General features: G+C 40.1%; 1 protein-coding gene across 1 annotated transcript in view; it reads right to left on the bottom strand.

Annotated features, from left to right (window-relative positions):
- The window catches only part of TMEM131 (transmembrane protein 131), a 130958-nt gene that overhangs the window by 77221 nt on the left and 29929 nt on the right, over positions 1-23808 (bottom strand). The window contains exons 4-5 of the mRNA XM_045283831.1: positions 19061-19129; positions 2992-3115 (exon numbers count right to left, since the gene is read on the bottom strand). Of these exons, the coding sequence (XP_045139766.1) occupies positions 2992-3115; positions 19061-19129 (193 nt within the window). The remainder of the gene's footprint in view (positions 1-2991; positions 3116-19060; positions 19130-23808) is intronic.

Here is a 23808-nt window from a genome sequence, read left to right as displayed (position 1 = left end):
TAGTCAAAGGACACAGTTTTCCTGATTTTAAACAGTACAGTATTCCTTGTTCTGTTCAAAAGACCGCCTTTTGGTCTGGAATCCCCATTCTTCTCAACCGTACTTACAGTTTGTGACGATCCACACAGCTGAAAGTCTTTGCATATTCAATAAAACTCTAGTAACATCTTCCTGGTATTCTCTTTCAGGCTAGATCCATCTGACATCAGCAATAATCTCTTTAATTCCATGTCCTGCTCTGAATCAGGCTTCAATTTCTGCTACCTCCTTGATAATGCACTGCTGCAACTATTTTTGAATTATTTTCAGCAAACATTTACTTGCATGTGATACTAATGACATTGATGACTTCCACATTCTGTCGGGTCACCTTTCTTTGGAATGGGCACAGACAGGGTCTCTTCTGGTGGTCCACTAGGTAGTCAGCTTCAAAGTTCTTGGCATAGCCGAACGAGTGCTTCTAGTTTCCACAAGCTTGTGGAAACATTTCAATTGGCATCCAAAGGTAGATTCTGACAGAGTATAGACTGTTTTTATTGTTTCATATTTTTTCCTCAGAGCAAAACCCCAGACAGATTTTTGTTCTTTGACTACAAACATGTTTAGTTGCTCTTTTATATCATTTTTAGAGAAACCACTTTGCAATAAGCTTCATTTGTAAAAATAATTCCCTAGCAGTGTAGTTTAGAGATTTCAAATTAGTAGCCTTCAAACTGAGTTTGTTTTGTTCATGTCATAAAATTAAATTTATCCTTCGTGTATATAATCTGGGTGGTAACTTATAAAAAACCGCATCTTTGATTTGTCTTGGAAAATGAGAACTGCACATGGGCTTACACTCCCGCCCACTGTGAGGACACAGGTGGGTTGACCCTGTGCATGAGCCACATGCGATCCAGTTCACTACTCCTTTCGCTGGCCTCCTTCCCTTGGTTTTCACGGCCTCCTCGGCCTCCGTACTAATCTGTGCTCGCCGCTCTAAGCGTGGCAACTCAGTGAAAAACTGAAAAGCTGGTCTTTAAAAAGGATGAAGCTTGGCATGTCAAACAACAATTAAACAGTGTTTGAAGCAATAAAGTATGCCAAAATGTTAACAAATATAATGAAATTGGGAACTATTTTTGTACTGCCTCTATTTTTTAGTAACTTCACTATTTAACCCTTAAACCCGACATTGACCACTGACGATACCTAAAAAACGAGTTTCCATTTATAAATAAGTCCACCTCGACATACAGGCCGACAGGCACACAGAAGCTTAACATGAGCCAAACAATGGAGTAGTCCAGGAGAACACCTAGACCCTGACTCTCGGTTCTGACTGAGGCAAACTTCCCTGGGGCTCGGGCCTGGATAAAGAGAACCCTAGATCAGATGAGCATGCAGGTCTTGCTCAGTTTTACAATTCTTTTATTCGAGAACATCAGCAGATTTGTAATGAATGTAAAAGTATCTTTCGGATAATAATATATAAGCTATCTTGGGAGTTACCATGTTAACAATTGTGAAATTATCTTTTAGGTAACAACAAAGAATAAGGAGGGAAATTGTTACTTTAAGAACTATTTTAGAACAGGTTATTTTTCATAAGTTCCAAACACTTTTTATAATCTATTTCCAAAAGTAATATACTGACTTCGTAATTCTTTGTTTTAAAAATAACTTTAAATTAAAAAAGAATCACTAAAGTAAGACTTTAACCCAAAGCTGCATTTTCTTCTTTACTTTGGAAGGTCTTGGCTAATTATATATGATGATGTAAAACTAAAGAGAGCTATAAAAATCTAGAATTGATATGAATTTGTCAACTCACACTTTATATGCTTTAGAAAACACTCCTTCACAGTTATTTGGTCATATATTTTCAAAGGAGCCGTTGACAATCCTATTCATTTACTTCTCTCTCATAGTTGCTTTTTCATGATATACTTTGAAAGCATATATTAATGTTTACTGTATTATGAAGTTAAAGTTTACTTTCAAAATAATTTTTAGTAGGAAAAAATGATTAAGTAACAACTTTACATACTATCAACAAAAATAATGACATAAAATTTTTGAGAATGCTTGAAGTAGGCAGAATCCTAAACTGGCCCCAAGACTTCTATTCTTGATCTCTAGAGATTGTGAATATAGTAAGATATCATACCCATGATTATTTACATTCAGTAAGAAAAAGGATTTTTCATATATAATTAAGGTTACTAATCAGTTCACTCTGTGTAGGTATAATCCACTTACAGGAGCTTTTTCAAAGCAGAGTTTTCTCCAACTGGTGGCAGAATAGGAGGTCAGAGAGCTTTGAAGCATCCTGGTTGACAGCCAGCAAGGAATCGGAGGATCTCCATCCTATAACCGCAGGATAATAAATGCTGCCAACAACTGGATTTATTGGAAAGTGGATTGCCCACCAGAAACTCCAGATAACACTGGGCAACATCTTAACCTAACCTTTGTGACACTGAGCAGAGACTCTTGACAAGCAGTGCTGGAACTGTGACTTGGAGAACCGTGTGCTAATGAATGCGGGTTGATGTAAGCCACTCCGTTGTGGAAATTTGTGACACAGCATTATAAAATGATAGAATGCTGAGGAGTTACTCATTCTTAGGAAGGAAGAGAAAATAAACGGAACATAAGAATGTTACATTTTTTTCAAAGTGCTTAGGTCTCAGTTGTGCATGTGATTCTTGAAAGTGGTTTAAGGTTGAGAAAATCAATATATTTAAAGGTAGAACTAATAGTTCTTAGATAATAGGAAAAACTAAAAGTCAAGAACAGATATAAACATTCAAACCAATCTGACTGCAGCAAATACCATTATCAATAAAAGTGTTCTACTAGGTACCGCTGAGTCCCCCCAACTCAACACAACTCTACGCCCACCAGAACGCCACACTGCCCAGCCTCTCGATCCGGCCGTCATTGCTGCAGACAACAGACTTGCAGGCATTTCCACCCACGAGAAATCCCCTACGGCAGGGAACTTACCCTGCTTTGAAAAAATGATGCATGAAAATGTGACGTTGTAGCAGAAATGGATATTAAAGTAATAGTTTCTTCAGAGCTAGGATTGTGTAAGTAAACTTTTTCCATTTTTGGCATTCCAACTGGTCTGTGAAAGCAAAGAGAATATCGTCACAAATACTTTACAGATAATGCCTAGTTGTGGAGAGAGAAGCTGAAACACTAAAAACAAATCAAAATTAGATTAAGACATTTTTCCAAACAACATAAAAGGTATCTATTAAATGATTTCCATTTAAAAATTACACACGACAAAGTATTTAGCTAGTCAACATTTTTTTTTAAGTCACCTAGATGTCACACTCTTTGACAGTCACAGACCTGAAACAAAATGGTTAGCCCTTTAGATTTCTTCCATGTTGTCATTGAACGTAGGCCGCTGGCTCTGGTCTGTGCTCTCATCCACGGTACTAACTGTCTCTTCCCAGAGGAGCAGTATACACACTCAACGGTCTGTATTCCCAGGCCCATTTTAACGTCCCCTTGGCATCTACCCTATCATTTGCCTTCACAATAAAATTTCATTATGTGTAGTCCACTCAGTACTTCTGTAGTTAGTTGTATCTGTGCAGGCTTCGTCTTCTTTTGTAAAAATAAATCATTTTATTAGGGGCTCATACAACTCTTATCACAATCCATACATACATCAATTGTGGAAAACACATTTGTACATTCATTGCCCTCATCATTCTCACAACATTTGCTCTCCACTTAAGCCCCTGGCATCAGCTCCTCATGAACCCTGGATAATTTATAAATTATTATTTTGTCATATCTTACACTGTCCAACGTCTCCCCTTCACCCACTTTTCTGTTGTCCGTTCCCCAGGGAGGAGGTTATATGTAGATCCTAGTAATCGGCTTCCCTTGTCAGCCCACCCTCCCTCCACCTGCACAGGCTTCTTAACACCAACAGCACCAGGAAGTTTACCATATAAATCACATTTTCCTTTCAATGCTCTCTAATTGGCATCAGTCTTATTATTTCCCCAACAAGATCGTCAGCTTGAGGAGAAAAGTTACATTACATTTATGGCAAAACCTGCTGCAACTCCACAAAGTAGATCTGCCTCATTTCTCCCAGGAGGGGCTGGAGGGTTTAAACTTGGTTAGCAGTCCAACGCTTAAGTCCAGTGTGCCACGAGGGTTCCTGTCACATTGTAGACTTATTGTGCATTCCCCATGTTATCTAGCACAGGGTCAGGGACATGGCAAGAATGTTCATGGGAAACCCCCCCCCCCCAACTAACACACACACTCTCTCTCTCTCATAGTCACTCAGTGGTATGAAGCTAGAAAAGTTAGGCCAAGAATTTAAAATAAGCAAAATAAAGTATATTAAGATGTAACAATATGAAGAAGTCATACAGAAAACAAAGAACATATTCAATATAAAATACAATGTAGAGGGTAACGGGATAGGTGGAAAACAGAATCTGCACATAAGAATCTAGTGAGTTGTGGGACCCTGAATGGCACTTTTAATTCAGAATTAGTCAAGAAGAGATGATATGCTTTAAAAAAATGCTATACAAAATATAACAAACCTTTGTAGAAGACACAATATGCAAAATGGAAAGGAAGAATATTTGAAGATTATGGATAAAAACAATAGAAGTAAACTAGAATTTTTAAAAAGGTAAAATACTTCTTGAAAATGATAATGACAACAAATGTACAAATGTGCTTGACACAATGGATGGATGTATGGATTGTGCTAATAGTGGTACGAGCCCCCCAATAAAATGTTTTAAAAAATACTTATAGAATAAAACAGTTGATAGAGTTTCAGCAAAAGATAAGGAAATTCCATATTCAGATATACCCAGTAAAAGCTAAAGGACTGTAAAAGTTCATGTGTATTATGGACATATGTCCCTTATTGTGTATGAGACTTTAAAAAGTTTGTGGAAAATTCCATTATCGTTTCATTCGTTTTTCCTCCTATATGATTTTCAAATATTTTCTCCCATTCTGTGGTGTGTCTTCACTTTCTCAAACATTTCATCTTTCTGGTGGCCCAGTTGCTATATTTTATTATTTGTATTTCTAGAGTTGCATAAAAAGAAACTGCAAAGTCTATGGTAATGACCTTTTTTCTTCCAGGGTTTTATAGTTTAGCTTCATTTTAATTAAATAATGAATATTCCTAAATAATGATTCTTATCTAGAAGGACATAAAAAGCCACCCAAACTTCTCTCTGTATTCTCATCCCCCGAGTCCATGATTTTTTAAGAACACGGTCTGAAAAGCTAGAGCAACACTTCTGGCTTATTATGCTAACAAACCTGCATGGCTCCGTAAAAGTATAACTGATGTGTCTGATTATGCTAGGCTTGCGATAATAAATTACTTAAAGTGTCTGATATATCCTGAATTAAATTTTTTTGGTGTTGTCTGGGGTAGGGATTCAATATCTTTCTTTCGTATATGGATATCCAAGTCTTTCTAGAATCTAAATTCTAACTATTTATCTACCATATTTTTATGCAAATAACATGCCCCTGGGAGGTATCTTTATGAAATGCTATGATAATTTTTATAGCCACATGTAAAAAGATCAGAGGCTATCAAACATACAAGGCACATGTTATTGAGACAGTATCACACTGCATTGACTACTACACATTTGTAGAGAGTTTTGAGATCATGAAGTGTTGGCTCTCTAACTTTCAAAAGATTATTTTAGCTGTTCTGAATTTCTCCCATTTCCATAGTTTTAAGGTCAGCTTGCCAGGTTCTGCGAAGGTCGTCTGGGAACCTGTCCGTCAGCTGGGGACTACTCTCTGCGCAGGCTGTGTCTCTCTGACCCACGAGCACGGGGCATCTTTCCCTTCAGTTCTATAGTCTTTGCTTTTCAAGTGTTTTGTAAACTGGGTGGGAGTTTACTTTTCAGATCATCAACTTTGTAGTCAGAGGTTTACATTGCTTTTGACAATGCTTTATAGTTTCCAATATACAAGGCTTATACTTGTCAAATTTACATCTATAAATATTTTATGCTAATATAAATTGCTTTATTAATTGTATTTTTGTTACATCATTAGTATTACACAGAAATAAATTGCTTTTTACATTTCATATTGATCTTGTATTCTGCAACCTTGCTGAATTCTTAATCATCCTATAGTTTTTTAGTGGACTCCTTCGGATTTTTTTTTTTTTTTAAAGAAAATGGAAAACGTTAATGGTGAGAAAAAGGCCCAGAAAGTTGCGCCTAGAATTTAAAAAAATAATAATAATAATCAATTTATTGGGTGCTTGTACAAGTCTTATCACAATCCATACATACACCCATTGTGTCAAGCACTTTTGTACATTTGTTTCCCTCATCATTCTCAAAACATTTGCTTTCTACTTGAGCCCTCGGTATCAACTCCTCATTTTTCCCCCCGTAGGATTTTTTGGCATATGAGAACATACCATCTACAAATAGAGATGATTTTACTTCTTCCTTTCCAACCCAAGTGTCTTTTATTTCTTTTTTTCTTGCCTAGTTATACTGGTTACCAACCTTGCAGAAATAAGTGCATATTGGAGCTGGAATTACTTAATATGGTCCTTTTATTGTATATACTCGAGTATAAGCTGACCCAAGTATCAGCGGAGACACCTAATTTTACCACAAAAACTGCATGAAAAAATGTGCTGGAAAAAAACTAGGCTTATACACAAGTATATACAGTAATTAATTACTTAACAGTCAATCTCTGCAAAGTACTGGTATAGGACAATACAAGCGTGAAGAGCCTGTGGCCCACCGCAGGACCAGCCCTACTATGCTTAAAATGAGACAACCTACAGTCTGAGAAGACGGGGGTGGGAGTGGGGGCGGTGGGGTTAATCTTGCTGCCATTAAAAAAAAGAGGAGTCAGATCCCGGGGCTGAACGTGTCAATCCAGAGACAGCTGTATCACCACAGGTGGTGAGAGGTGGTAATAAGTAATGGCAGAGAAGAATTGGTGGCAGCAAAACTAGAAGATGGGCAGAGAAAGGCATGGTGGGTTTTCCAGTCCATGCAGCAAGAGAACTAAGCCTTTGGGCAGGAAGCTTGCTGGCAGCGTTGGGTGATTATCAGCACTGATTGGTAGAGTTAAAAGAGGGCCAGAGGAAGGTGTGCCTGCAAGCATGCCTAAGATCTGCCCTGATCAAAGAACTGTATCCTATGTGTTCCTGATACTAAGTGGTAACATGTTACTTCCGTAACAAACTCCCTAATTGTCAGTATTGTCTGTGCATTCTGTGTGGCCATTGCAATGAATTGAACAAGCAGAGAAGTAGAGAGCAGTGTGGGACTGTTGATGCTAGAATTAGTAAAAGGTTGAAGGGCAGAAATGTGGGTGACCTCTGCCTCATAAGGATCAGCCTACAGCGGTTGCTTTTGATTTTCCCTCCCTCTTGCAAAGGCAGAGAAAGACAGATGCTATCTCATGCTGTTTTAACAGCAATACATATGCAAGTTATGCGTACACTGCACTGTAGTTTATTAAGTGTGCAAATGCATTATGGAAAAACTTGAAAAAACAGAAGAATAATCAAATGTGACACAGATACAAAGTGAGCACGTGCTGTTGGAAAAAATGGCACACACTTGTTCAACACAAAAACCCCAAACCAAATTTACTGCCATTGAATCTAGACTGACTCATAGGGAACCTACAGGACAGGAGAGAACTACCCTCTGAGTTTCCGAGACTGTAACTCTTTCTGGGAGCATAAAGTCTCATCTTGTGCTTGTAGGGCAGTAGGTGGGTTCAAACTGCTGACCTTGAGGTTCACTGACCAACAGATGAATTACTACTCCACAAGAGCTCCTTTGTTCAACAGGGGTTGCCAGTACTGTTCATTAAAAAGAAAACAAACAAAAACCCCAATAACGTATCTGGGACACCCAATAAAGTAGAACAGAACAAGTAAAGCATGCTTAGGTCCCAAGGCAGCTTTGTAAGCAAAGTTGAGGTTAGGAAGCAGGAAGCGCTTGTCTTCAGATGCTTGGGGCCAAGGGCCACCCAGATGGCTAGATTCCCCCTAGATCTTCGATGCCAGGTTGGTTTATAAAACCATATATGCCACAATTAGGGAAATAGGTACTGAGCCGGCTAGGACCTCAAGCGATGGCCATACACTGCAGGGAGGGATTATATGAAGATAATATAAAAGATTTATATATAAAAAACAACAGTGCACAGAAATAAACACCTCCTACCTACGGTTCTGAAAAGTTCACTGCTTATATGCAGGATTTAGCAAATATGCTCTTAGAGTTCAAATATACTACAGACAATGAGTCAATGAATCCACTCATCTCCTTATGATTTAGTTCTTAATGTTTTACCTCCCACCACCTCAGGGCACCCAATCTCAGTAAAATACAGCTGGGGTATAAGATGGACATGTAACTTAGTGAGTCTGTCAAGCAGATGGTCTGCTACAGGAGAGGACTTAGGGGTACAGAAGTCAGCCGAGAGGCTGTAGGAGCGGGGAAGCATGGGGTGGACCAATAGCTTGATCTGTGATGCTGCTGGGGCTGGCCTTGGCCTTTCTTCTGGAGCTCTAAGTGTAAAGACCCTGTGCTATAATCTGTAGAAATGAACGTTGGTCAGAAGACAGAGCCATATACTTACAATGCTCACAGAAGTTTAGAGTAGCACAGGGCAGAGGGACGGTTTTAAAGCAGTGTCAGCAGGCTACTGTAGTCTGGCATGCTGTAACTTCCTGTACCTCAGGGCAGTCTTCACCACAGGAAGCAGAGGGGGCCACTCCTTGGACAGACCTGGCTAGAGATCTGGTATGAACATTTCCCACCTCACTTCTTCATTCTTTCCTTGATGATGTTAGCAGAACCCATGATAAGATGGGAAATTCAAGAGAGATGTTGGTGGCACACCAATGCCAAAGTCAGTACACGACTGGGTTCTCTGCTCATGGTCTCACAAGGCCATTCTTAGCGGATGAGTTCTCAGATGAAGTTCAAAGCTCTCTTTCAAAGTCATTCATTCAGATTGTTGACAGTTCACAGTGGCAACTGACAGGTCCTGTGTTCTTGCTGCCTTTCAGCTCCCTGTAGGCTGCTCTTGGTCTCGGTCATGGTGCCCACCATCTTTAAAACCATTAGCAAGCAATCTCCTGAAGGCCTAACACTTCTCACTCTGCAAGCCTTTTTTGTCTCTGGCTACTAGATTTAAAGAGATGGTGTGATTAGGTCAAGTCCACTCAGATAATCTCCCTATCTTAAAGGTCAACTGATGCAGAGCCTTAATTACAGCTGAAAAACTTTAAGAGCAACACTAGATTAGTCTTTGCTGGAATCGCTGAGGGAATGTGTGTGTACAGACACTAGAAGCCAGGAATTCGGAGGGTCATCACAGAATTCTGTCTACCGCAGCAGCATGTGTGACTGCTTGGCCGAACAGGTAAGATTTAAAAATAAAGATTTTCAAATGCCTGCCAGTGCTGGTCCTGTTTGCTTCCATTATTGCTTGCTCCAAAGACAGAAGTAGGGCCAAAAGAGGAAGTGTAAATTATTTATAGATAAGCCAAGTTGAAGAAACATACAGCTGTTCTCTGTGCTGCTGCAGCCTGACATAACCGTCTGTATTTTAGAAACGTCTGACATTTAAAATAATTAGGAAGCAGCAGCTACGCATTAAGACTAGAGGATAGCTGCGATTTTGTGGTTATGGAAAGATGATACTGCAACGACAGGAAACAGCTGAAGAAATGGCTGAGCAACTGCCCTTCGACACCCCTCATCAATGGCAGTGACACAGCACTCCTCCGTAAAACACAACCTTGGAAGGGAAGTTGGGTCAAATCAATATGCAGTACTTATACCACTAAATTACCCACACATCCAATTACCCTAATTTTGGTTTTTTAGATGGCAGGCTGAGCTGGGCTGCTGATGGAGACTGAATGATTGGACAGTGAAAAGCAGAAGGGCATCAAGTACCCCTTTGGAAATGCGAGCCCCTTGATTTTCACGGACTATCTCCCGGTCATCAGAGCAACGCCCGCCTTCCAGGAAAGGGACCGGACTCAACACTAAGACATCCACTTTAGTAATTGTCCAGCCCTAGCCAATATTAAGATTTTTAGAGCCATTTAGGCCATATTGAATATTTTTTTATTTAAAGTAAAACATTTCTACATTTAATTTTGTCAACCAATGAATTCTGCATGCCAACTTTCCACCCAAAGCAATGCTTTCAGTCTCCAATAAACTCTCGCAAAATTGAGTTGCTATAGAAACAGAAAGACATTTAGCAATCTTGGCATAAACACATGAGGGGTGTAGGGGTGTTCAGACTGCTTCAGACTGGGGAAGGGGATGGAGAAGGGGAGTGAAATAAGGGTGGAAAATTAAATTATAATCTAAACCAGGGATCCTCAAACTTTTTAAACGGGGGCCAGTTCACTGTCCCTCAGACCCATTGGAGGGCTGGACTACAGTTTTAAAAAAACCTATGACCAATTTCCTATGCACATTGCACCTACCTTATTTTGAAGTAAAAAAACAAAATGGGGCACAAACACCCGGCATGTGGCCCGCGGGCAGCAGTTTGAGGACACCTGCTCTAAACCAAAAGGATGAGGAATAAAGTTTAATTTTGAAGAAAGGCAATTTGATGAACTTAATGTGAAATAAATTCCAGAAGGGACTGAGTATATGAGGGACTAGAAAGTATCCAAAAAATTCTAGGTAAGATTTTGCATCCTTGCTAGCGGGCCTGAAACCACCCTTTGTGGCCCTGAATGGCAGTGTCTGATACAACATGACGTGGTAAATTCCACTCAACTTACAAGTTCTTGCAGATGCTTGCTGTGATAGTTCGATTTTATGGTTTTAAGTCAACATGGCTGGGCCAGGATGCTCAGTAGTTTGACAGGAAGCCCACCAATGAGGTGACTAACATAATGTAAACAGCTCTATTCCATCCCTTACAGGACACCGTCTGATGACATCTCCTTGGGAGTGTGGCCTACTTCATAGCTACAAATAGATATCGTGGACTGCTTGCTTGCTTGCCTGCTTTTGGCTGGTGTGAATCCTGCATCTGCTGCGTCGACCTCTGGTTTTTGGGACTTCAGCCAATGGCCTGCCATATTGCCTGGTAATCCTGAGAGCTGTCAGTGGCCTTTTAACATTTGACTTGCCAATCTGCCTCTGCATCTACCAGCCAGCCATGGTCTTCTTCCTTATCTCCTGATTTGTCTTCCAATTTCCTGGCTTCCCTGCCCTGGCAGACACTGGAGTCAGGAAAGCCTCCAGCTTTTAATATGTGACACAAGGATTTATATCAAACTGACCTTGACCTCGTCTACAAGTGTGGGCCATTGTCCTTGTATAAACGTCTCTCTTTCTATCCACGGGTGTCACTGGCTTTGCTTCTCTAGAAATCCTCTGACAAAGGGCAAAATGACCACAAGTAGGTGAAGTAGCCCACAGAACATGTACGGCAAAAAAATGGTACAACACAAAGAACTTTAATGCGTAAGTCAAGTTAGTGAGTAATGATGACTCTACTAATAGTTTCTGGGGGGAAATATTATAAAGTGTAAATGTCAAGGGCACTTCTCAAATCCTAAACTACTATTTATCATATATATTAGTGAGCCCTGGAGGTGTAGTGGGTTAAGTCAGGAACTCAAAACTACCAGCTGCTTGAGGAAGACGAGGCTTCCTACACCTACCTGCAGAGAGTTACAGCCTTGGAAAGCCACAAGACTAGTTCTAGTCTGTCTGATAGGCTCACTGTAAGAATCAACTCGAGGGCAGTGAAACTGGTTTGGTCTTTTTAGGCATATTAAGTCAGTGAAAACACAGCATAGGCATTTCATGAGTACATTGCTGTATCAAGAAATAAAAGGATAGCAAATGTTTAATGCAGTCTAGCAAATAACACTTAAGAATATACACTGAGTGGTCTAGAGCAGAAGCACTTCACAGAAATATCTTGTTGGACTTGGCGAAAATGCACAGTACATAATAAGGGTAAATGGGAGATATATGCTAGATATAAAGATATACCACATATACCCGTGTATAAGCCAAGTTTTCCAAGCACATTTTTAAAATGCAGTTTTTGTGGTGAAATTAGGTGCCTCACCTGATATTCAGGTTGGCTTATACTCGAGTATATATGGTATGTCTTTTTTGATGGCCTTGTCTAGTAAGGGAGTGTGGTAGTAGGGGTGGAGTCTAGCCTGTCAATCAGGTCTTCTCATAAGGAGGGCCCTGGGAGCCTCCTTCTCTTTTTCTTCCTTCACCTTCTTACTGGCTGACCCTGACTGCTTTGAACCCTGGGATGCACCCACCACCATTGGATCCACACAATTTTGCACCCACCGGCCTGTTACTTTCCTGCATTCTGCATCATTGCATATGGCTGCAAGAGTCTGAAGAGGGATTTATGGACTAGTATCAGATTTAGGACCTAGTATTGGACTTAAGAACTTAATCTGGACTGGGCTGGGAAGTTTGCTTGATATATACTAACTTCTTGAGGTAAAGCTCTTGATATAAAAGCTTGATAGATGAATGTCTGTGGATTTGTTTCTCTGGTCAACCTGGACTAACATAATGAGAGAAGATATCAAAAATACCATTGGACCAATGACAAGTGCATTGACAGAACTGAGTAGAGGATGCTGTGTGTGTTAAAGATGGACTACTTTTGTTAAGACAATTGTCAGCTCTCACGCTTTCAACTCCCTTCACTTTATGCCCCATATTTGGGCAAGCCAATAAGAAAGGCTACACACTCACTCTTCTGGCTCAAGGGAGAAAGTCAAACCATGTAAGGCTACCTCAGTCATACCCTGTAACTGTAATAAAAGAGGGCAAATGCTGTTTTCATTTCTCACACCATTTTCAGGCCTACTTGGGAGCCTGCCCTGCAATCTCTGAAAGTCCCATTAAATGTCATGAACTTTTTCATACTGTTTTGTTGCAAGTGTAGTGTCAATAGGCTCAACAGTGGAAGCAAATTGTGAGGGTAGGGGTAAAATTCCATCTCTGTGGGGTAAACACACAGCAAGAGAAGGCAGTTTTTACCTTGACCGGGGAAGGTTTGCTTTACAGTGGTGGGTCAAACTCCATACTATTGAGGGCAATAGGGATTTAACAGATTAAGGAGGTTGTAACGGACTTCATATGAAAGACCTTCCCATCTTAATCTTTCTCTGGGTGAAATCTTGATTTTAAAATGGGTTAACATTGGAAAACATGTCTACTACCAAATTCTTCTCTTATTGGACAGGTAGAACAGGCACCTAAGCCAGGATCATCCTTTGTTCTACTTTGATATTTTCTAAACTAAAACTAGAAATGAAGCCATTCCCCCCTTACATTGTGGCCTCAAAATTGCAAGCAGTGGTCAGACTGCTGGCATCACGACTCTATTATTCAATCTGATTGGGTCATATCTACAAGACACAAAGCACTAGCAAGTGAGAGCCATTGTTTTGATTTATATATAAGACTTAAACAGTACCCAAGAACATATTACTGAGAGAAAGCAAGCAATAAACAACAGGAACAGATTTGGGGTGACCTGGCCCCCTCTCTCCCTGTCTATGAGTTCTCCGCTTACAGTCACAGGTAAAAACCAACTTATGTCTAAAAGAGGACCTACTCTCCCTTCCCCAAGTTAAAGATGTCCATTTCTGTGTTATCGGAAGGGCACAGTGTAGATCAGGTGTGAGCAGGTATGTCATTCTCTCCTACTCCCTGTTCTTATTCATGGCATGTATTTGCAGGGTCTGGGCCTTGTGCTTGCTCTCAACCAGAAGTTATGGGACAGTCCTAAGCAAGTGCCAGGTGAGCTCAGCATCATCAAGGTCTCAAGGCAAAACCTTTAAGGGAAACTCCTGTAACGTGTATCATACCTAAGTCTCTGTGACTTCTTGTCCAAAGGTAGCGCTCCGCTACCCTCTTTCCCAGAAATTCTCTAGGATATATGCCTTCAGAGCAGGTTCACAGATATCCCTGCAATAGTCACAACCAAAAAGAGTGAAATTATCACAAGTGATTTATATTAATCAAGATTTACTCCTGAGCTGGGAGCAGAGTCCTGTTCCTTAAGGACCAGAAAACGAAAGAAGCAAACAAAAAAAGGAATTGTAGTGGAGGGGCTTCCAAAGTTTGTGGAAAATGAAAATTAAAAGAAAGCAAAGTTTCTGGAGCTTCCTTTTGTTAACAAACAAAGGAGGGTGAAGGGGAGCAGTGGTGGAGATTATCAAACAGTAAAGTAACAGGGATGCAAGAAGGGTCATTCTGTTCTAGCCTAATTTTTTTTTCACTAAATAAACCGCAAAGCAAATGTGTGCTGTGAAGTGAATGCCGACTCAGGGCGCTCACACAGGACAAGAAGCAGACCATCTACAGCTTTCTCCTGCGGGAGGGGTCCAACAGGCCTTTCCAGACGGTCCGCTCCTTTTCCACTAAATCCATTCACTGCAGAAGAGCAGGCGCTTTTGGAGTCGGAAAGGCAGTCCATGAAGGACATGACCGCAATCAACTAACAAGTTTTAGCTGCTGTGAGTGAAAAAAGAATATATCATCTAAGACCTCTCTCTTTTTCAGCCATCAGTAACTTCCTGAGCCCAATCATAATGAATGTACTCTCTGCAATAGAGATGTACAGCTTTCTCTGATTACTTCAAAGCTTCATATAAAGAACCTTAACTATGAAATTGCTAAGAAAAGTATTTAACCACTTCTCCATTTAGAGCCTGCTTCATTTACATCCACTTGGTGGCTTTGTGACGTATCAATTTGGATGGACTGAACTAACGACCTTGGAATTCTTTCTAGAATGCTTCCGCTTCACTCACTGCCAAAGTCCATTCTGACTTACAATAACCGGACAGGGCACAGCAGAGCTGCTCTTTGGGTGTCTGAGACTTCAAATCTTTACAGGAGTAGACAGCCTCATTTTTCTCCCCCAGAGCTGCTAGTGGGTCTGAATTGCTGCCGTGATTATCAGCTCAGTGGGCAGTTCAGTGTACCCCCAGGTTCCTGATGTGTCAGGTGAGAAGGGGGCTTGTGAGAAGCTGGATGATGGACAGGAGGTAGTACCAATCTTGTAGTACATGTCTTCTCTTGATTATTCAATCAAAGTGCTGCCAGGAAGAGATAAAATTAAAGTCGTCAACAGTTGTGGTCCTGGGAAGAATACTGAAAGTACCACAGACTGCTCAAAGGACAAGCAGATCTGTCTCGGGAGAAGTACAGCCAGAATGCTTTCTAGAAGACAGGAGGGCAAGACTTGGTCTGATGTACACTGGACATGTTGTTAGGAAAGACCAGTCCCTGGAAAAGAACACTATACTCGGTAAAGTGGAGGGGCAGCAAAACAGGAGACGGTCCTCAAGGAGAGGGATCGACAGACCCAGTGGCTGCAATCAAGGGCTCAGGCACTGGAACAACTGGGAAGATGCACCGCGGCAGGCAGGGTTCGTTCTATTTGCATACAGTCGGTACTGACCCCACGGCACCCAACAACAGTCAATGGACTCTAAGTGAATCAACTCAACCCACGGACCTTGACTTGATTTCAAGTCAGAGCAGACCTATCTTGGGTTTCCAAGGCTAAAGCTTTACTGGAGTAGAGAGCCTTTTAGCTCTCCCGCAGAGAGGCTGGTGGTCAGCAGTACAGCGCTCACCCAACAGCACTGCCAGGGCTCATCTGGGTTCATCAAAAGGGAGCTGATTCTAGGATAGAACTGTCTTACTGAGCTGGAAGCTCTTGCAGAGTGAGTTTACAAACAAACACAAAAACTTCACTGCCACTGAGTGGATTCTGACTTGTAGAGACCCCGTAGGACAAAGTAGAACTGCCTCAGTGGGTTTCTGAAACTAAATCTTTCTACTAAGTGGCAGCTGGTGGGCTCAAACTGCTGACTTTGCAGTTAGCAGCCGAACTTCATAACCTCTATACCACCAGGGCTCCTTAAAGTGAGCTTAGACTCATAACAGCAGCTATAATTACTTTCCCTTCCCATCAGCTCAAGGTTCAAGTCTATTTGTGATCTTCCTTTCCTGACTCCCTGCCACTACAGACTTTTAGACTGCTTACTAGCCTCACCATTGCAGACGTCAGACACACACACACACACACACACACACACACACACACACACACACGCTTCTGACTGGTTTTACTTTTCTAGTTGAACTCTAATAAATATACATGTAATCATGTCTTCCTTCAAACTATTTCTATAACTCCATTTCTACTTTTGTGAGAAAAAACAAATTCTATCCAATGTCCCCACACAGGGCACAGAAAAGTTTTAAATATTGCCGGGACAATCTTCCTTCCTTTTGTTTCCACTATTTTGGTGTGGCCTGTAAATTTGTCGCCTTAGGGCATAGTCTCCTATGCTTACTACATTCCATTTTTCTGCACTATAAAAAAGACCGCACACTCTAATTTTTATATATATATTACTGTGTGACCCAACCCTTGTTTGTACTGGAGTTCATCTGTCTACCCACAGAGCTTCAGCAGTTTCTCTCTGCTCATGAGATTTTAGTTTCTCTAAGGGCGGCACCAGAGCAGCCCCATTATATATCCTCTCTATAAATAGATTAACTAATATGTTCTAGCAGTTATTTCCAACTGCTTATTCATGACACCAGATTAACTCTCTAGCTAGAGGTTCTTAACCTGTGGGTCGTGGCCCCTCTGGGGGTCGAACGACCCTTTTACAAGTCACCCAATTCATAACTACCAAAAGTACAGTTATGAAGTAACAACAAAAATAATTTTATAGTTGGGGGTCACCACAGCATGAGGAACTGTATTAAAGGGTCACGGCATTAGGGTGGTTGAGAACCACTGCTCTAGCCTAAATGTTCATTAGATAACATTTTTGTCTATCTTTTCTCCTCAGAATTCCATTTTTAGAGTTCTACCTTGTGGACATAGGCATGACTATTTTTATATGAGCATACTTAGTAGAATATAAAAATATGGAAGGCACATTCAGTTTAAAAATAGATTACAATATAATACATTCAGAAAATACAACTCTGCTTTTATAGCTTAATAAATATAAGACATATACAAAAGAAATAGATGTTTAAAAGCTAAGATATTTAATGTTTCCAGTGATTGAATTACAGGTAAATTCTTACTTTCTTCTTCTCTTGGTAAGTATTTTCTAGATTTACGATAGTGAGCATGCATTGCTAACATAATAAGTCAACAAAATCCCTGTGAGTTTTGTAGTGGTAGTTTAATAACCGGTGGTTTACAACAGGAATTCTACCTCTATATTGTTCAAGACTGGCATATGCATTTTGAAGGAATGACTAGTAAAAACCCTTAGACCTAAATGTAAAAGGATGTTTGTGCAATTATGTGTATGGGAAGGGAAGAAGGATCTATAGTTTTCATTTATTCTTAATGAAATCCATGGCCCAATAAAGGTTAAAATCAGCAATCCAGAATCATGCTTGGCATTACTCCGATTTTTCCTATTTTAGGTGTGGGGAAATCTCGAAAGAGTTGCAAGAAAGATAACTTGAAATGGGAATTCCCAACCTAGTTTCCTATGCTTGAAAATTTCTTTATCTCAAAGGATTCATTTATCATGAAATCTGAAAAACTCCCTCCCAGACAAATCATAAAGTGAAAAGGTTGGGTAAAAGTTTTGAAAGACTTGCCCTTGAATCATAAATCCTACATTTTTCAAAGGTAGGTCACTGACTATTTTGGATTCTTTCAGTATTGTGCATCTATGGCTACTCCTCCCAGTGTCTTGATAAACTGCATAAGCATGGCCCACTGTCAGAGTGGGGTTAGTCAGTTTCTATTTTGATCTACTCTGGAATGAGGGAAGATACTCACAGAGAATTTTTCTAGAGTCATGAAGAACCTTGGCTAAACATCAAACTATATGGCCAGGCTTCATTAAATAGCTTGCATTGCAAAGAGACTTAGTGATGCTATAAATGTGATGGGCTTAAGAACTCTGTGTTCCTTGAAATCTCAACATTACACCGAAACCTTTCTGCATACTGACAAAATTGATGTCTTTCCTATGTGAATAATTTAGCATTTAAAATGCAAAACCACACAAGACCTTTTCACATAATGAATAGTCCCAAGTACTGATTCCCTCTAGAAATGCACAAAGAGCCGTGCAAACTTCTCTGTGTTCTCTTCCGCCAACATCCCTAACTTTGATGAGAACACAGCCCCTGAAAAGCTGCGGAACAGGCCTCTGCCCACCCTGCCACAAGCCTCTGAAGCATAACTGATGTTTGATTAGTCTACGCTTGAGATTATGAGCGATTTAAACTTAATGTTGTTTGCTATAGAAAAATAAATGGCTAATAACATTCAATACATTAACATTTTGGAAAATCCTAATTTCCATCTGTTGAATCAGAATAGATTAAAAGATATTGGCATAATTAAAATCCAGTAAAACTGCAATAAAACAAATACAAAACCACAGTAGAGGAATAAACTATTTGAAAATGTACACGAGCACTTTAAAAATGCTCAGATCCTTTGAGTTAGCTCTTGGAAATACAGCCCAAGAAAGTAGTCTTAAAATATTAAAAAAAAAAAAAAAAAAGATCCTTTGAGTTAGCTCTTGGAAATACAGCCCAAGAAAGTAGTCTGTAAAATATTAAAAAAAAAAAAGTTTAGTGACATAAGCAAGTTTTCACTTTGAAAGCATATGCACCAAGTTATATATGAACAAGAAAATTTTAAACTAAAAATGGAAACAAAGCACAAATAAAAAATGGTGCCCAAGAGTTTTATGCTGCTTCTAGAGATAAACTCTTCTAAAGCAGAGACTGCAACATGTGGGTATTGGGCAAACATTAAAAGGCAGTCTGTGTTACACTCAACAAAGATACTTTCCCATTTTTTAACTATATACGCACATTTTCCTGTTGAATTTAATATGTGACACTATCATGTAGATGAGACAAGGGAAGATACATGCATGCAAAATAAACACAACACTTTTCTGGGAAAATCTAGTTCACAAATAAAAACTTACTGTTCATGGAAATCAAGCATTGGTGGCTCAAATCGTATAGGTCTGCAATTACCCCGGTACAGAGATATACTGCAAATAAAAAGAAAACAGCATAATAAGCAACTCTTCAGAATACGTATTTCTCCAAACCTAGTCAGACACTTAACTTTTTCCATAGAAAGTTTCCTTATGAAAAGTTAGGTTTCCCGTTTACTAAGAATGTGGATTTAATTTTTTTTTAAATTAGTACTGGAAACCAATAAATGTTATGTGAGAAAAAATTAAAAGAAAGTGATTTCCCCCCTATCCAAAAGATTTCTCCCCTATCCAAAGATATCTGAAGACAGGAAATGCTCAGGTAGAGTAAATTTTGGAATTTATTTGGTTTATATTTTTAGTTTTCTTGGATTTTTTGGACTTATGTATTTCCTAATCATCAATTAACATGGCTACAGGTACTTGCAGACAATATATGGAGACTAAGTTATTATAATAAGGTACCTATAGTGGCAAAGGATGAAACAAAAATGAATTTTTGGCTAAAGATTTCTAAGAATGGAATTATCTATTTAATAGAGGAGGGACAAACACACTAGCCCATGCATGCTGCCTTAGTCTAAATATTCTAGTATGGTTTCTAACACTCCCATTTGTGATTAGAATCTTGTCACTAAAATACATTCTAATATGCAAACTTCCTAGAACGTATCATGACCTAAGGTTGATGCAAAGTATAAATAACCTTGTCTGGGAGGAAGGGACACTCACATACTTAAAAGTCATGTGCTTATTTGCTGAGGAAGACAGAAAGTTAGTCAGCCAACCCAAGTTTCAAAAGAGTAGATTTTGGCATTTTTCTTTTAAGAAATAATGTTACAGGAAACTTCATTTTGTTGAAACTACATTATTTCCATTTCTACCCTATTCACAAGAACCCAAGCTTCAGCATGATACAGTAATTTCAGCCAGGAGATAGTAGCAACAGATAAGGACATTCTGAATATGCAGGTAAATTGAGCTTTGACTCAATTCTATAAAAGTTAAATAGTTGAAATAGCCTAATAATGGAGCCTAAAGTACACAAAGGTTTTTATATCTACCAGTTAAAAATATTCTTCTGTATGTGATAATCCTTTACATATGTCAAACAGAAAACATAACACAAACACGCACAGAAACTGAAAATACCAAACATTAGAATAACCTTTAATGCTAAAATACAAAAACGAGGGACACTGGGTCCACAAAGAACAATCTTCACCCCACAGGGGCCACATGAAGCAAGAGGCACAGAATCTTAAACACCGTATAACAAGGACACTCTTTGGCCCCTTTGAAACAAGTGATGTCATTTAGCTCATTAGTTGTAGTGCAAAACCCTAGTCTGGGAAAAATAAGACAAAATGCATAAAATAAATCAGATGTTTACACATTGTTGATTCAACATAGGGAAAGCACGATTCTATTAGATGCTAGAGATACAAAGGGGATTAAGATACAGTTTTCCCCTCTCAGAACTCGAGGGTCTATCCACAAGTTGTGCCACTCAGGGTAAAAAAGTGCACTTCCTAGTCACTGACCACGAATGTGCTCACCGCGCACCCTGGGCTAGTGGCTGCGGCGACAGCCGGTAACACAGCAAAGTGCCTGCTCTTGTGGCACTACTGACTCAGTACCACGACTATCAAGTCAATTTCGACTCCAAGTGACCCCACATAGGGTTTCCTGACTGTTCGTCTCCCCTGGAGCAGACCCTCTCCTCTGTCTAAGGCTCACTGCCACGCCCCCACCGCCATCAGGGCTCAGTAAGAGCCCAGCAGTCAGGGATACGTGTGGAGCAGACCCATCATTGGTGGGTGCTATAGACACATCAGGCAGGCACCGTGGGGGCAGGGTTACAACAGGGAAGGCCTCTCTGAGGAGACACTTGAGCAGAGACTTGAGTAACAAGTGAGCCAGGTAGAAGAGGCCTGAGGGAAGAAAGTAGACATGCTAGCCCATAATTGTTATTGCAATCTTTTTAGAATACTCCCCGAATAGAATAAAATGTATAAAAGATAATCCCTCACATAGAAAGGCATACTTTCAAAGCAATATTGATCTACGCTCACCCCCCGCAAATGGTTTACTATTAAAATGGGTATGACATAAATTGGCATAGGTAGAATTCTTTCCCCAACCCCCAAGTTAAAATAGTTTTAAAATTCTCTCATGGTGGTAAATACATATAGCATAATATTTGCTTTTGAAACATTTTTAAGTAAACAATTCAGTGACATTTCATTCACAGTGCTTTGCAACCACTGACACCAAAACTTTTGCCACAAAGAGAACTCTGTATCCATTCAGCAGTAACTGTCCCTTCCCTCTCCCCACCCCCTGCAACCGGACCACACAGCCCATTTTCTGTCTCTGAGAATTTGCCCACGCTAGATACAGGTGTATGCTACACGGTATCTTAACCTTCTCTGATTTGGATGTTATACGAAACCTGTGGGAGCCTGCTTCTGACTGTCTTCATTGACCCTGTTGCTAGCAGCTGGGGTGGGGGGTGGCTAGTGGAGACAGGGGTACAGGTGCTGGGAGAGACAAGAGAGCTGCTGAGCAAAGCCCAAGAGCCGGTGCCCAGAACCCATCCTCTGCCTCAGCTGCCTGCACCCCAACCTGTGGTCCAGTGCTGAGTCTGGGCTTAAATCTTTAAAACCAGGAGGGGGGAGATATTACGGGAAAAGGAGAACTTATTTGAAAAACAAAGATGTTTTGAAAAACAAAACACAAAACCCTAAGGCAGCCCAAACATACATGTGAATTGGACGTTTCCTGAGAAGGAGTTAGGTGACATATGCCCAATATTTCACGTAAGTGGAACCAGAAAATTTCCCTGTTATATTTGGTTTATTTATAAGGCTCATTGTGCTGTAGCGCATATTAGAACGTCATTCTTCTAATGACTGAACAATCTTCCACTGTGTGGCCATTACTTTCCATTCATTTGTTGAAGGACACTTGAGTTGTTCACACCGTGTTGCTGTTGTGAATAATGGGGCCATGACCATAGTATGTTTGTGTGTCTAAATCACTCCTTGATATCCTGTGTCTTGAGTATCTATCTAGCAATGGAGTTGCGGGTGGGGTCGGGGGTGGGGTGGGGTGGTACTGTGGTAATTTATGCTTAATATTCTGAGGAATTGCTAAACTGCTTTCCACTGTAGCTGTACCATCTTACAAAGTCTCTGTAATGAACAAAGGTTCGATTTCTCCTCACTTTACCAACACTTGGTTTCTGTTCTTCTGATACTAGTCATCCTAGTAGATGTGAAGGGTCTTTCATGATGCAAGTGGTTGGTGCTCAACTACAAACTCAAAGGCTGGTAGTTTGAACCCTATGAAACAGTTCTACTCTGCACACAGAGGTCACCCGCCGTGAGTTGGAAATGACTGACCATGCGGGCTTGTTGTTTTTCCCTTCTCTTTTTGAGTGGGTGTGAAGAAGTATCTTATTATTGTTTTGACTTGTATTTTCCTAATGATCGCCTCTGTAAAGGGTGGGTGAAGAGACGAGGGAAAGGGTGGGCAAATGGGAAGAGTAGAAGAATGGGGAGTGGGGTCACACTTTCTGTGTATACCCATTTATGTAGTCCTGCCTTTTCGAATCCAGTTGTTGTTTTACAGACTTAAAATAAGTAAAGCAGCATTCAAATGTGAGGGTCATAATTCCAAATGGAACAGAGAAACAAGCTAAAGCTTACTGAGAATCAATAATATAACCAGTCAAGGCAGGGAGAGAAAGAACCTACGTAAATTTGAAAACAGCATCTTGACGACATACACATGGGGCAAAAAACAAGACCACCAAACTCTACACCAACACTGCACTCTGATTAGAGTAGGTTTGTGTTGCACAGTGCTACGGGTTAAAAATTAAGAAACCATATTGTACCCTAGGATGAAGCACATCAGCACACACACATTGTAGATCAGTGGAGTCCAATATGTAGGTCACGGGTGCTCACACTCTTTCAGCATGTGAGCTACTTGTAAAATGATCAAGTCAAAATGATCTACAAACTACAAAAATGCAAAACACATTTTATTTATTTATTTATTTATTACATTCATAAATACATTGAGAATTCTTTGTACGTGTGTTTATGTATCTTGCATAAGTGCATGAGTCCATATTGCACAACACAACACAATTAACTATATACATTTTTTGGTCATAACCTGAGTTTACTCTGATGACTTGCACTGAATGGAATGAGCCAGGGATGCATAATCCAAACAGTAGCTGCTGACAGCCAGCCTCAAGCACACTTCCAAATGATCCTCAGTCTTGGTGGAATGATACTTGGACTTCATGATCTTTATGTAGGAAACGGCTGACTCACATAAATAAGTAGAGCCGAGTAATGCAGTAAAGGAGGTAGCATATTTTCTCATGTTTGGATACTTTCCCTCTGCAAGTAACTTCCAGAACGGTTCATGCGCTCTGGACTTCAGCTGAATGTCGGCTTGTAGTGTCAAAATCTCCCATTCCATAGGATATGTTTTTGTCTTCTGACTTGATCCAGGTCCCCCACTCACTTTATTTTATTTATTTAATCATTTTAATTAGGGGCTCATACAACTCTTATCATAAACCATACATACATCAATTGTGTAAAGCACATTTGTACATTCATTGCCCTCATCATTCTCAAAACATTTGCCCTCCACCTAAGCCCCTGGCATCAGCTCCTTGTTTTGTTGCCCTCCCTCCCCCTCCC

The sequence above is a fragment of the Echinops telfairi genome, unplaced genomic scaffold (assembly GCF_000313985.2).
Source record: "Echinops telfairi isolate 266 unplaced genomic scaffold, ASM31398v2 ScPeMD7_7467;HRSCAF=8505_1, whole genome shotgun sequence".
NCBI classification, from domain to species: Eukaryota; Metazoa; Chordata; class Mammalia; order Afrosoricida; family Tenrecidae; genus Echinops; species Echinops telfairi.
The sequence above is the reverse complement of the archived record's forward strand: the minus strand, read 5'-3'. Positions and strand labels throughout refer to the sequence as shown.